The following is a 14,032-nucleotide window of genomic DNA, read 5'->3' as shown; positions in this document are numbered from 1 at the left end:
AGGCAAGTCTATGTGCAAAGCTGGGTGATGCACTGTGTGCCCTTCATAGACAGACAGCAGGAGAGCAGGAGAGCTGGGTGGATGGACATACCTATCGGAATTATAGAGATGCTTGTTAGAGTGCGATGGTGGCAGGTAGCAGGGCACAGTCTGTATACATCCTTCTGGTTTTAATTCTTAAATTAATCTTCACACTTCTAGAACACACTTATAGGAATCACACTGCAGACTGAAGTCTTTATGCAGAATTGTGCTCTGCAATATATGTACAACTAAGTGCAGTCAGGGGTGAAGCAGAGAGGAGTGGTCTCTACTCTTCTTTGTAAAACAATTAAGAGTGGACCAGATGCATATGATCAAGCCAGAGCAAACAAGGTCATAAATAACACTGGGGTAAGCTGGGGTTAGCTGAAAGGCATACCATGTGAATGCTAGGTGCAGAGGCAAGTCTATGTGCAAAGCTGGGTGATGCACTGTGTGCCCTTCATAGACAGACAGCAGGAGAGCAGGAGAGCTGGGTGGATGGACATACCATGTGAATGCTAAGTGCAGAGGCAAGTCTATGTGCAAAGCTGGGTGATGCACTGTGTACCCTTCATAGACAGAGAGCAGGAGAGCTGGGTGGATGGACATACCTGTCGGAAGAATAGAGATGCTTGTTAGAGTGCGATGGTGGCAGGTAGCAGGGCACAGTCTGTATACATCCTTCTGGTTTTAATTCTTAAATTAATCTTCACACTTCTAGAACACACTTATAGGAATCACACTGCAGACTGAAGTCTTTATGCAGACTTGTGCTCTGCAATATATGTACAACTAAGTGCAGTCAGGTGTGAAGCAGAGAGGAGTGGTCTCAACTCTTCTTGGTAAGACAATTAAGAGTGGACCAGATGCATATGATCAAGCCAGAGCAAACAAGGTCATAAATAACACTGGGGTAAGCTGGGGTTAGCTGAAAGGCATACCATGTGAATGCTAGGTGCAGAGGCAAGTCTATGTGCAAAGCTGGGTGATGCACTGTGTGCCCTTCATAGACAGACAGCAGGAGAGCAGGAGAGCTGGGTGGATGGACATACCTATCGGAAGAATAGAGATGCTTGTTAGAGTGCGATGGTGGCAGGTAGCAGGGCACAGTCTGTATACATCCTTCTGGTTTTAATTCTTAAATTAATCTTCACACTTCTAGAACACACTTATAGGAATCACACAGCAGACTGAAGTCTTTATGCAGACTTGTGCTCTGCAATATATGTACAACTAAGTGCAGTCAGGTGTGAAGCAGAGAGGAGTGGTCTCTACTCTTCTTGGTAAGACAATTAAGAGTGGACCAGATGCATATGATCAAGCCAGAGCAAACAAGGTCATAAATAACACTGGGGTAAGCTGGGGTTAGCTGAAAGGCATACCATGTGAATGCTAGGTGCAGAGGCAAGTCTATGTGCAAAGCTGGGTGATGCACTGTGTGCCCTTCATAGACAGACAGCAGGAGAGCAGGAGAGCTGGGTGGATGGACATACCTATCGGAAGAATAGAGATGCTTGTTAGAGTGCGATGGTGGCAGGTAGCAGGGCACAGTCTGTATACATCCTTCTGGTTTTAATTCTTAAATTAATCTTCACACTTCTAGAACACACTTATAGGAATCACACTGCAGACTGAAGTCTTTATGCAGACTTGTGCTCTGCAATATATGTACAACTAAGTGCAGTCAGGTGTGAAGCAGAGAGGAGTGGTCTCTACTCTTCTTGGTAAGACAATTAAGAGTGGACCAGATGCGTATGATCAAGCCAGAGCAAACAAGGTCATAAATAACACTGGGGTAAGCTGGGGTAAGCTGAAAGGCATACCATGTGAATGCTAGGTGCAGAGGCAAGTCTATGTGCAAAGCTGGGTGATGCACTGTGTTCCCTTCATAGACAGACAGCAGGAGAGCTGGGTGGATGGACATACCATGTGAATGCTAGGTGCAGAGGCAAGTCTATGTGCAAAGCTGGGTGATGCACTGTGTGCCCTTCATAGACAGACAGCAGGAGAGCAGGAGAGCTGGGTGGATGGACATACCTATCGGAAGAATAGAGATGCTTGTTAGAGTGCGATGGTGGCAGGTAGCAGGGCACAGTCTGTATACATTCTTCTGGTTTTAATTCTTAAATTAATCTTCACACTTCTAGAACACACTTATAGGAATCACACTGCAGACTGAAGTCTTTATGCAGACTTGTGCTCTGCAATATATGTACAACTAAGTGCAGTCAGGTGTGAAGCAGAGAGGAGTGGTCTCTACTCTTCTTGGTAAGACAATTAAGAGTGGACCAGATGCATATGATCAAGCCAGAGCAAACAAGGTCATAAATAACACTGGGGTAAGCTGGGGTTAGCTGAAAGGCATACCATGTGAATGCTAGGTGCAGAGGCAAGTCTATGTGCAAAGCTGGGTGATGCACTGTGTGCCCTTCATAGACAGACAGCAGGAGAGCAGGAGAGCTGGGTGGATGGACATACCATGTGAATGCTAAGTGCAGAGGCAAGTCTATGTGCAAAGCTGGGTGATGCACTGTGTGCCCTTCATAGACAGAGAGCTGGAGAGCTGGGTGGATGGACATACCTGTCGGAAGAATAGAGATGCTTGTTAGAGTGCGATGGTGGCAGGTAGCAGGGCACAGTCTGTATACATCCTTCTGGTTTTAATTCTTAAATTAATCTTCACACTTCTAGAACACACTTATAGGAATCACACTGCAGACTGAAGTCTTTATGCAGACTTGTGCTCTGCAATATATGTACAACTAAGTGCAGTCAGGTGTGAAGCAGAGAGGAGTGGTCTCAACTCTTCTTGGTAAGACAATTAAGAGTGGACCAGATGCATATGATCAAGCCAGAGCAAACAAGGTCATAAATAACACTGGGGTAAGCTGGGGTTAGCTGAAAGGCATACCATGTGAATGCTAGGTGCAGAGGCAAGTCTATGTGCAAAGCTGGGTGATGCACTGTGTGCCCTTCATAGACAGACAGCAGGAGAGCAGGAGAGCTGGGTGGATGGACATACCTATCGGAAGAATAGAGATGCTTGTTAGAGTGCGATGGTGGCAGGTAGCACGGCACAGTCTGTATACATCCTTCTGGTTTTAATTCTTAAATTAATCTTCACACTTCTAGAACACACTTATAGGAATCACACTGCAGACTGAAGTCTTTATGCAGACTTGTGCTCTGCAATATATGTACAACTAAGTGCAGTCAGGTGTGAAGCAGAGAGGAGTGGTCTCTACTCTTCTTGGTAAGACAATTAAGAGTGGACCAGATGCATATGATCAAGCCAGAGCAAACAAGGTCATAAATAACACTGGGGTAAGCTGGGGTTAGCTGAAAGGCATACCATGTGAATGCTAGGTGCAGAGGCAAGTCTATGTGCAAAGCTGGGTGATGCACTGTGTGCCCTTCATAGACAGACAGCAGGAGAGCTGGGTGGATGGACATACCATGTGAATGCTAGGTGCAGAGGCAAGTCTATGTGCAAAGCTGGGTGATGCACTGTGTGCCCTTCATAGACAGACAGCAGGAGAGCAGGAGAGCTGGGTGGATGGACATACCTATCGGAATTATAGAGATGCTTGTTAGAGTGCGATGGTGGCAGGTAGCAGGGCACAGTCTGTATACATCCTTCTGGTTTTAATTCTTAAATTAATCTTCACACTCCTAGAACACACTTGTAGGAATCACACTGCAGACTGAAGTCTTTATGCAGACTTGTGCTCTGCAATATATGTACAACTAAGTGCAGTCAGGTGTGAAGCAGAGAGGAGTGGTCTCTACTCTTCTTGGTAAGACAATTAAGAGTGGACCAGATGCATATGATCAAGCCAGAGCAAACAAGGTCATAAATAACACTGGGGTAAGCTGGGGTTAGCTGAAAGGCATACCATGTGAATGCTAGGTGCAGAGGCAAGTCTATGTGCAAAGCTGGGTGATGCACTGTGTGCCCTTCATAGACAGACAGCAGGAGAGCTGGGTGGATGGACATACCATGTGAATGCTAGGTGCAGAGGCAAGTCTATGTGCAAAGCTGGGTGATGCACTGTGTGCCCTTCATAGACAGACAGCAGGAGAGCAGGAGAGCTGGGTGGATGGACATACCTATCGGAATTATAGAGATGCTTGTTAGAGTGCGATGGTGGCAGGTAGCAGGGCACAGTCTGTATACATCCTTCTGGTTTTAATTCTTAAATTAATCTTCACACTTCTAGAACACACTTATAGGAATCACACTGCAGACTGAAGTCTTTATGCAGAATTGTGCTCTGCAATATATGTACAACTAAGTGCAGTCAGGTGTGAAGCAGAGAGGAGTGGTCTCTACTCTTCTTTGTAAAACAATTAAGAGTGGACCAGATGCATATGATCAAGCCAGAGCAAACAAGGTCATAAATAACACTGGGGTAAGCTGGGGTTAGCTGAAAGGCATACCATGTGAATGCTAGGTGCAGAGGCAAGTCTATGTGCAAAGCTGGGTGATGCACTGTGTGCCCTTCATAGACAGACAGCAGGAGAGCAGGAGAGCTGGGTGGATGGACATACCATGTGAATGCTAAGTGCAGAGGCAAGTCTATGTGCAAAGCTGGGTGATGCACTGTGTGCCCTTCATAGACAGAGAGCAGGAGAGCTGAGTGGATGGACATACCTGTCGGAAGAATAGAGATGCTTGTTAGAGTGCGATGGTGGCAGGTAGCAGGGCACAGTCTGTATACATCCTTCTGGTTTTAATTCTTAAATTAATCTTCACACTTCTAGAACACACTTATAGGAATCACACTGCAGACTGAAGTCTTTATGCAGACTTGTGCTCTGCAATATATGTACAACTAAGTGCAGTCAGGTGTGAAGCAGAGAGGAGTGGTCTCAACTCTTCTTGGTAAGACAATTAAGAGTGGACCAGATGCATATGATCAAGCCAGAGCAAACAAGGTCATAAATAACACTGGGGTAAGCTGGGGTTAGCTGAAAGGCATACCATGTGAATGCTAGGTGCAGAGGCAAGTCTATGTGCAAAGCTGGGTGATGCACTGTGTGCCCTTCATAGACAGACAGCAGGAGAGCAGGAGAGCTGGGTGGATGGACATACCTATCGGAAGAATAGAGATGCTTGTTAGAGTGCGATGGTGGCAGGTAGCAGGGCACAGTCTGTATACATCCTTCTGGTTTTAATTCTTAAATTAATCTTCACACTTCTAGAACACACTTATAGGAATCACACAGCAGACTGAAGTCTTTATGCAGACTTGTGCTCTGCAATATATGTACAACTAAGTGCAGTCAGGTGTGAAGCAGAGAGGAGTGGTCTCTACTCTTCTTGGTAAGACAATTAAGAGTGGACCAGATGCATATGATCAAGCCAGAGCAAACAAGGTCATAAATAACACTGGGGTAAGCTGGGGTTAGCTGAAAGGCATACCATGTGAATGCTAGGTGCAGAGGCAAGTCTATGTGCAAAGCTGGGTGATGCACTGTGTGCCCTTCATAGACAGACAGCAGGAGAGCAGGAGAGCTGGGTGGATGGACATACCTATCGGAAGAATAGAGATGCTTGTTAGAGTGCGATGGTGGCAGGTAGCAGGGCACAGTCTGTATACATCCTTCTGGTTTTAATTCTTAAATTAATCTTCACACTTCTAGAACACACTTATAGGAATCACACTGCAGACTGAAGTCTTTATGCAGACTTGTGCTCTGCAATATATGTACAACTAAGTGCAGTCAGGTGTGAAGCAGAGAGGAGTGGTCTCTACTCTTCTTGGTAAGACAATTAAGAGTGGACCAGATGCGTATGATCAAGCCAGAGCAAACAAGGTCATAAATAACACTGGGGTAAGCTGGGGTAAGCTGAAAGGCATACCATGTGAATGCTAGGTGCAGAGGCAAGTCTATGTGCAAAGCTGGGTGATGCACTGTGTGCCCTTCATAGACAGACAGCAGGAGAGCTGGGTGGATGGACATACCATGTGAATGCTAGGTGCAGAGGCAAGTCTATGTGCAAAGCTGGGTGATGCACTGTGTGCCCTTCATAGACAGACAGCAGGAGAGCAGGAGAGCTGGGTGGATGGACATACCTATCGGAAGAATAGAGATGCTTGTTAGAGTGCGATGGTGGCAGGTAGCAGGGCACAGTCTGTATACATCCTTCTGGTTTTAATTCTTAAATTAATCTTCACACTTCTAGAACACACTTATAGGAATCACACTGCAGACTGAAGTCTTTATGCAGACTTGTGCTCTGCAATATATGTACAACTAAGTGCAGTCAGGTGTGAAGCAGAGAGGAGTGGTCTCTACTCTTCTTGGTAAGACAATTAAGAGTGGACCAGATGCATATGATCAAGCCAGAGCAAACAAGGTCATAAATAACACTGGGGTAAGCTGGGGTTAGCTGAAAGGCATACCATGTGAATGCTAGGTGCAGAGGCAAGTCTATGTGCAAAGCTGGGTGATGCACTGTGTGCCCTTCATAGACAGACAGCAGGAGAGCAGGAGAGCTGGGTGGATGGACATACCATGTGAATGCTAGGTGCAGAGGCAAGTCTATGTGCAAAGCTGGGTGATGCACTGTGTGCCCTTCATAGACAGACAGCAGGAGAGCAGGAGAGCTGGGTGGATGGACATACCTGTCGGAAGAATAGAGATGCTTGTTAGAGTGCGATGGTGGCAGGTAGCAGGGCACAGTCTGTATACATCCTTCTGGTTTTAATTCTTAAATTAATCTTCACACTTCTAGAACACACTTATAGGAATCACACTGCAGACTGAAGATATGTGGGAAAAGGTTGAAAAGTTCCAGGGGACCGAATACTTTCGCAAGGCACTGTATTAACATTGGCCAAAGTGATATCCGATTTTTTATTTAACTGCACTCGCCCATTTTTCTCAAATCAGTATGAGCCCTGAGGATGATTGTTTACTAGGCAGCACATCCCATTGTTTAACAGGGATGTGCAGCAGAAAATATTGCAAAGTTTGCACATTCACAATAATCTGTTCATTTAAAAGTGAAATAGAACAAACACTGATTGATTTGCTACATCTTTGATCAGTGCTGTTTGCGGGGCAGGAGATTTTCCTGTGTAGAAAGACCCTTGGGTACATTTGCACACAGAAAATTTGTGGCAGAAAATTTTTGGAACAAATCAGTGCCAAAACCACATAGCGATTCTGTGGTTTCCTTAATTGTTCCCCTGCCAGTCTTTTTTGTGAGGACGTCTCGTTCCATCTGACCTCTTGAGCTTCTAAGTGGTTGATCTTGGCAGATTGGGTGAGGCAGCACCATAGGATGCCTGTTTCTATAGAGATTGGCACAGGAACTGTCACGGAAGCCCATGAATCTCCTGAGGAGGTGAGTATAGTGAGGTTTTTTTTAAAGAACTTGTGGATTCACTCTTAATCCACTGCTAAATCAAATTCTCAATAATTGGGGTTTGTGGAGGATTTTGACTTCCCCATTTACTCAATAGAAATAAACCACAACAAATTTGTGTCCAAAGCTGCAGTAAAGCTGTAAAGACCAGGCCGAACGTTCCCTGCTATCCACCCCCACACGGTGTCCGCAGCCGAAGGAATTATGACACACACCGGTCTCGGGGATAACAGTTGCTTTTACTTCAGCAGGAAAGGGAATTATAACTTGGAACAAATAAGGAACAGTCTCTCATGGGTAGTCCATGGCAATTACAGTTCACACTTTGATGCTGAGATGTGATTGGGGTCTGAAGCTTTAAAGGGAATCTGTGACCCCTTTTTTGAGATATCATATAATGATATCATTCAATTGTGTGTCACATAAGGATTCTCTTAGTACTTTTGCTTGCCCCTGACCCCGCACCTTTCATGCATAAATACCTTTTTTATATCGGTTCAGATGTATGTAAACTGCCGCTGTCCGGTCCAATGGGCGGGGCTTATTCAACTGCTCCCCCCTCCCTGTCTTGCTCTACACAAGAAGAAATGCATAGAGCAAGACAGGGAGGGGGGAACAGTTGAATAAGCCCCGCCCATCGGACCAGACTGTGGCAGTTTACATATATCTGAACCGATATAAACAAGGTATTTATGCATGAAAGGTGCGGGGTCAGGGGGAAGCAAAAGTACTAAGAGAATCCTTATGTGACACACAATTGAATGATATCATTACATGATATCTCAAAAAAGGGGTGACAGATTCCCTTTAAGAGCACTGGACAATGTCTTTTGGTATTTTACAGAGGGAGGTAGATGCAGCAATTAGAAGTTACAGACCTGTACTTGGGGTTATCTCCACAGTGTGTCATGGCACGTGCACAAGTACTTATAGGTGAATGTAGAAACTGTGGTGAATCCTGGCATAAAGACTTTAGATGTGGTGAATCCTGTCAGCAATTCTTTAGATGTGGTGAATCCTGTCAGCAATACTTTACATGTGGTGAAACCTGTCAGAAATAGAATGATGTCTGTACAGGTTAGAGGGAACTCAGGCTTTTAGGCCTGCAGGAGATCTTGAGGTAAAAACCTCCTCCACGTATGTTCTGCTCTCCCTGAAGGCATCCCTCAGACTAAAGAACATTCTAGAGTTGCCTGGAAAAACAGTTCCTCCTACTGACCATGTGACTAGGAGCTGGCCAATAGGAGACCGATTGCACATCTCAGATCCTTACAAAACAATAATTCAGTCATTGTACACTTTCACCATTAGATGGCGACAGAACACAGCAAGCGAGAAATGCATTGCATCTAAAATGAAGGTGACTAGAAATGGAGAATTACAGCTCACAAATAATGTAGAGAGCCAGTTAGAGAGTGAGCAGTAGTGTGCAGAAGCTACTCACAATTCAGTATTACTTAAAGGGACAGACACACTCTGGACTGGATCACTACAAAGCCACATCAGAAATGGACTTTCCAGCAGTGTGGTGAATACAATGTTAAAAAGCCACAGTGAAAAAAAATTCAGCATTTCAGATTTTTTTTTCTGGCATTCACTGACTTGTGTAAGGGCATTTTAAAGGGGTTGTTTTCTGTCAGAAAACTTTACTTATATTCAGTTAGATATAAAAAAAATAATAAAAAAAAACCCTAAGCTTTACTTACCTTCCCTGGGCCCAGTGCTGTGTACTTGGCATGAGCCTCTGAGCGTAGCATTTGGCTACAGCGCCGTCGATGTGAAGTCGCTGCTGCAGCCAAACAGTGACTGGTACAGCGCTAGACACACAGAACTGACCTCTGGGAAATAAAGCAGAGGGGTTTTTATTTATGAAATAAGCACAAGGTAACACATTTTCTGAAAGAGGATAACCCTTTTAAAGTTACTCCGCAATTACACTATTTATGAATTCTTTAATGTTTTACTGCTTACAAATAAATTACTCTTCGTTTAATTGCATTTTTCCATCTTAATGGAACATGCTAATATCCCTTAGGATGTGCTGCTTTCACCCCCAGGTATTACCCTGTTATGGCTCCCCTGCTCTTTTCTAGCTCAAGTCTAGACCCAGAAGTTTGGATTGAGGAGGACAGTTGGCAGCATTGTCTCGGTTAACACGACTGCATCATCTAAGGCAGGGTTCCCCAACTCCAGTCCTCAAGAGCCACCAACAGATCAGGTTTTAAGGATTTCCTTAGTATCTCCCAGGTGGTGGAATTATTGCCTGGGCAGGTGAGCAGATCTCACCTGTGCAATTTTAAAGGAAATCCTGAAAACATGACCTGTTGGTGGCTCTTGAGGACTGGAGTTGAGGAACACTGATCTAACGCGTTAAAGAGAAGGGAATCCCTCTGTTTGGCTATTGGTAACATGCAATGCAATTGTGGAGGCTGACACTTTCGGCTACTTTCACACATCAGTTTTTTGCCGTCAGGCAGGATCCGGCTATTTTTAGAAAAAACGGATCCGGCATAAATTTTGGAGAACTGTTGAAACGGATCCGTTTTTCTGCTGGATCCGTCTAGAAGGTTATATCTGTTTCCTGGGGGCTGGCCAATTGGATCTGAGCATGCGCAGACTTAAAAAAAAAGGATCCGGCGGCTGGATCCGTATTTTTCTGGATCCGGCGCATTCCGGCGCCCATAGACTTTCATTGTGGCAAAAAGCCGGAAGCGTCGGATCCGGCGCTTCCGGCTTTTTCGCCGGAGACAAAAAACGTTACAGTAGCCATTTTTTCCAGACGCCGGAATGAGACAAGTAGCCGGATCCGGCAAAAAACGGATGAAACGCAATGCCATCCGGCTCGATCAGGCGCTAATGCAAGTCAATGGGGAAAAACTGGATCCGGCATTGCATTTCGCCGGATCCGGTTTTACAAAAAAAAGCCGGATCGCGCCTGACGGCGAAAAACTGATGTGTGAAAGAGGCCTTACTGTGGCAGCTGGGGGTCTGTCTATGGTCCCCAGGTCTGTCAGAAAGGCATCTAATTGATAGGCCATGCCAGGAAGTAACAAAAAAACTTGTGGAAATGATGTCTCTATGAGCACACACAGGACTCAGAAAAGAAGGAGCGCCTTCAGAAAAGAAGGAGCGCCTTTGGCTTTTGGAGCTCAGATTTTGCTGGAACAGGTTTCATGTGGCATTGTGTGAGATGTCAGAACATCAAAAATCGACAAAAAGTAACCCCATACTGGAAACCACACCCCTCAAGATAATTTAACTTGGGGTGTAGTAGGTAGTTTGACCGAATAAATATTCCACAAATTTTAATGGGATTGGGCATCAAAATTGAAAAATTATATTCTTTAACAAATATATTTATTTTTATTTCCCCAAGAGGTAATAAATTAAATTACTGCAATTTGTTGGGTAATTATCCATATTTTAGCAAAATTCTGTATGTGTCCAAATACTATTGTTTGGGCATACAGCATGGCTCAAAAGGGAAAGAGCGTCATTTGGCTTTTACATCGCTAATGTAGCCAATTTGGTTTTTGGTGGCCATATCACATTTGCAGATCCTCTAAGCAGTGGTGTAGCAATCATGGTTGCCAAAGATTGAGACTGGGTCTGAAGGATAATGGGACAATCCCTGCAGTCAGTCAGCGCTGGCTTAACTGTGCCCACCTTTCAGACAATCACATGCATCCAAAGAATGTGAGAGTGGAAATGGCACCAGCATCGTAAGCGTGTATAAGGGCTCATACTCACTTGCAAGAGACTTGCACGATTCTCGTGTGAGTCTCTCGCATGAAAACCTGGCACTGTCGTGTAGGGTTCTAGCAGGTTCTCAGGATGCAGTGACAAGACACGAGACAGGGTATGACTTGTATAATAAACTTTTATAAATTGAAGCCACTTGGGCTAGGCTGAGCGGGCAAAACGGGGTAACAAACAATCTGTCCTCGCAGAGACTCAATAAGATAAACAATACTTTCTGTGTAACTGGGAGTAACCCGGATAGTCCGGGTGTCAGAGGCCAGAATATGGGCAAACTAATACACTTATTTCTAACGTCCACTTATCCTTCCATGTGTCGCTCGGGATTGCAGATGCAGCCGCTTAGAGGTCGTTGATGCGGCTGCCTTGACGCCTCGATCTTCCGGGAAGGTTTGGGCTCGTCGGTCCCTGAAGAAACGGTGCCGGTGGGGCGCAACAGGCCCTGAAGAAACGGTGCCGGTGGGGCGCAACAGGCCCTGAAGAAACGGTGCCGGTGGGGCGCAACAGGCCCTGAAGAAATTATGCCGGTGGGGCGCAACAGGCCCTGAAGAAATTATGCCGGTGGGGCGCAACAGGCCCTGAAGAAACAATGCCGGGGAGGGGCGCGGTAGTGATGCAGTCTGTAAATCTCACCGCTCACCAATCTCGGCCGAGTCCCTCAGCAAACCGGACAGGGGCCTCTACGGACGCCTGTAGCAGGGTGGCGTCCCCTGGGGCCGGTGATGACGGGGCCGCAGCTGTGGGAGAAGGCAGGGGGTAGTGCCCTGGATGCTGTAACGGAATGATCTCGCGTCGCAGCGGTCACTTGAGGTAGTGGCCTTGTCACAACAGGGTGGGAAGCAGCGGGAGTGGCTGTATGCGACCGTATGCGGGGAGCGGCCACCGGCGCCAATCTCTCACGTGTCACTTGTCGGGAAGTCTGTAATTTTCCCCTCACAGACCCCTCCCGGTCTCTCCAAATCACACCATCCGCTCCCTCGGTCCTCTCTCTTTCACACGGCTCCCTGTCTGTTTTCCGGCTCTCGGCTCCCTGTCTGTTTTCCAGCTCTCTGTCAACTGCCACTTCAGCGCACCCCCTGCTCCTTTTAAGCTTGCCCCACCCCCTGTTTCCCTGACAACTCCAGTCAAATTTTTCCTTTTACTGTCCTCCCAGTATCGTTCCCACAGGAACCCTGATGGCGGTCCCCTGGGTACCTGCCCATTCACTGTCTGGGAGTCCTCCTCCCCACACTCGTCGGCACTGGGACTGGAGCATGCGCCTACATGTATTTCTATGCAGCCGCACGCTCCGGTCCCATTGCCGGCGGCACTGCCAGGTTTTCATGCGAGAGACTCGCACGAGAATCATGCGAGTCTCTTGCAAGTGAGTATGAGCCCTAAATGTTATTATTTTACAAGGGTGAAACATTGGAATTGATAACGGGCTGCCCAAGTTGTGGACAACCCCATTAAAGCTCTGAATATTATATGCAACTGTAGTAACAGGAACATCAGGCTGTTTGGAGATGGTCTTACAGCCTTTACCTTTAACATGTTTTCTATAATTTTGTTTCTGATTTTCTGAGACAACTCTCCCCTTAGCTTTCTTTGCTTTATGTTCAGTGTGGTACACACCATGATACCAAACAGCACAGTGACTACTTTTCATCCTATACATAGGCAGACTGATTAATTACAATTTTGTAAAGACCTGTGTTGCTAATCACAAGACACACCCTAGTTTCAGATATCTCTGTGGTTAAATTAATTTCAATATTTTCTAGGGGTGCCATCATTTTTGCCCATGACATTTTCATTATTTTTGTTTAGGTTTCTGTTGAACCACAATTGAGAAGCAATGTTTGATTCTCATTAGTTGATATTCAGTAAATTTAAATTGAAAATGACTTTTGTCAGTTTCAAGTTATTTCAGTGACCATTATGGTTTTTCTTCCTCTAACAGAATGATACAAACAATTTTGGCCACTTGTACAAGTGTCAGGGATAATTAAGTGGCGACTGTCAGAAGAGTCATGTAACTTTCATGAAACTGGTAGTTACCAGTCTTCCCTGTTGATGAAAAAAAACCAAGATTGAGTCCATCCTCAGACTGATAAATTCACTGACTGATCTGAAACATATGAGAAGATCCTCACAATACAAAATCACAAATTCTTGGAATTCTGTTTTATTCTAGGATGTGGGACAATGGATTGACCGAAGAAGAGAAGGATAAAATAGAGACACTGGAAAGACGTAGACCAAATCTAAAGATACGTTACTAAAAATACAAGAATCGTTTTTCTATTTTAGACAGTGTTCACAATCGCATCTGTAATTTTTTATGGACAACTGCACCCAAACTTTTTACAAACTTATACCTCAAACCTATAGTTGGTGAAGATTGTCTTATGACAGCCAGGCTTCAAGATTACTAGCAGGATTGAGAGCTTCATCACTTTTGACTCCTCAGATGCCATGGTCTAAACTGTCTACAGCATCTAAGTGGTTGTCAGAGGGATGAGGAACCATGTTTCTTTATTGGTGTATTTATGTCTATATATAGCTTGCCGCTCTTACTTGTGAACATACTTAGACATACTGCTAAAAAGAACTGAATGAAAGCTCCCAGATTGTTTTTATCATATAAGGTAACTCCACTGTTTATGCACAATGTTATTGCTAGAAAGGCTGTCATAGGAAAACATACAACTGTGGGCAGAATAAAGGTTTGGCTGATTGTTTAGCCACCAGTTTTATCTCCTGACAGCTCCATACACAGGAACTCTGGTTATGCTGAGTGCTCCTGTGTAATATATGAGAGAATCACTGCCAGGCTTCTCAGAGGTGTCTTATTTCTCAGCAGTCCAAAATTGGACATGCTGGATCCTT

General features: G+C 45.2%; 1 protein-coding gene across 1 annotated transcript in view; it reads left to right on the top strand.

The window, feature by feature from the left end:
- Positions 1-13,800, top strand: part of LOC141097298 (NACHT, LRR and PYD domains-containing protein 12-like) — an 81,144-nt gene extending 67,344 nt beyond the window's left edge. The window contains exon 10 of the mRNA XM_073584357.1: positions 13,338-13,800. Coding sequence (XP_073440458.1) covers positions 13,338-13,425 — 88 coding nt within the window. The 3' untranslated portion in view covers positions 13,426-13,800. The remainder of the gene's footprint in view (positions 1-13,337) is intronic.
- Positions 13,801-14,032: the final 232 nt, after the last annotated feature.

Source organism: Dendrobates tinctorius, unplaced genomic scaffold, assembly GCF_039654945.1.
Source record: "Dendrobates tinctorius isolate UK_male_01 unplaced genomic scaffold, ASM3965494v1 ptg000084l, whole genome shotgun sequence".
Classification (NCBI taxonomy): Eukaryota; Metazoa; Chordata; class Amphibia; order Anura; family Dendrobatidae; genus Dendrobates; species Dendrobates tinctorius.
Note: the sequence above shows the minus strand (reverse complement) of the source record. Positions and strands in the feature narration are given on the sequence as shown.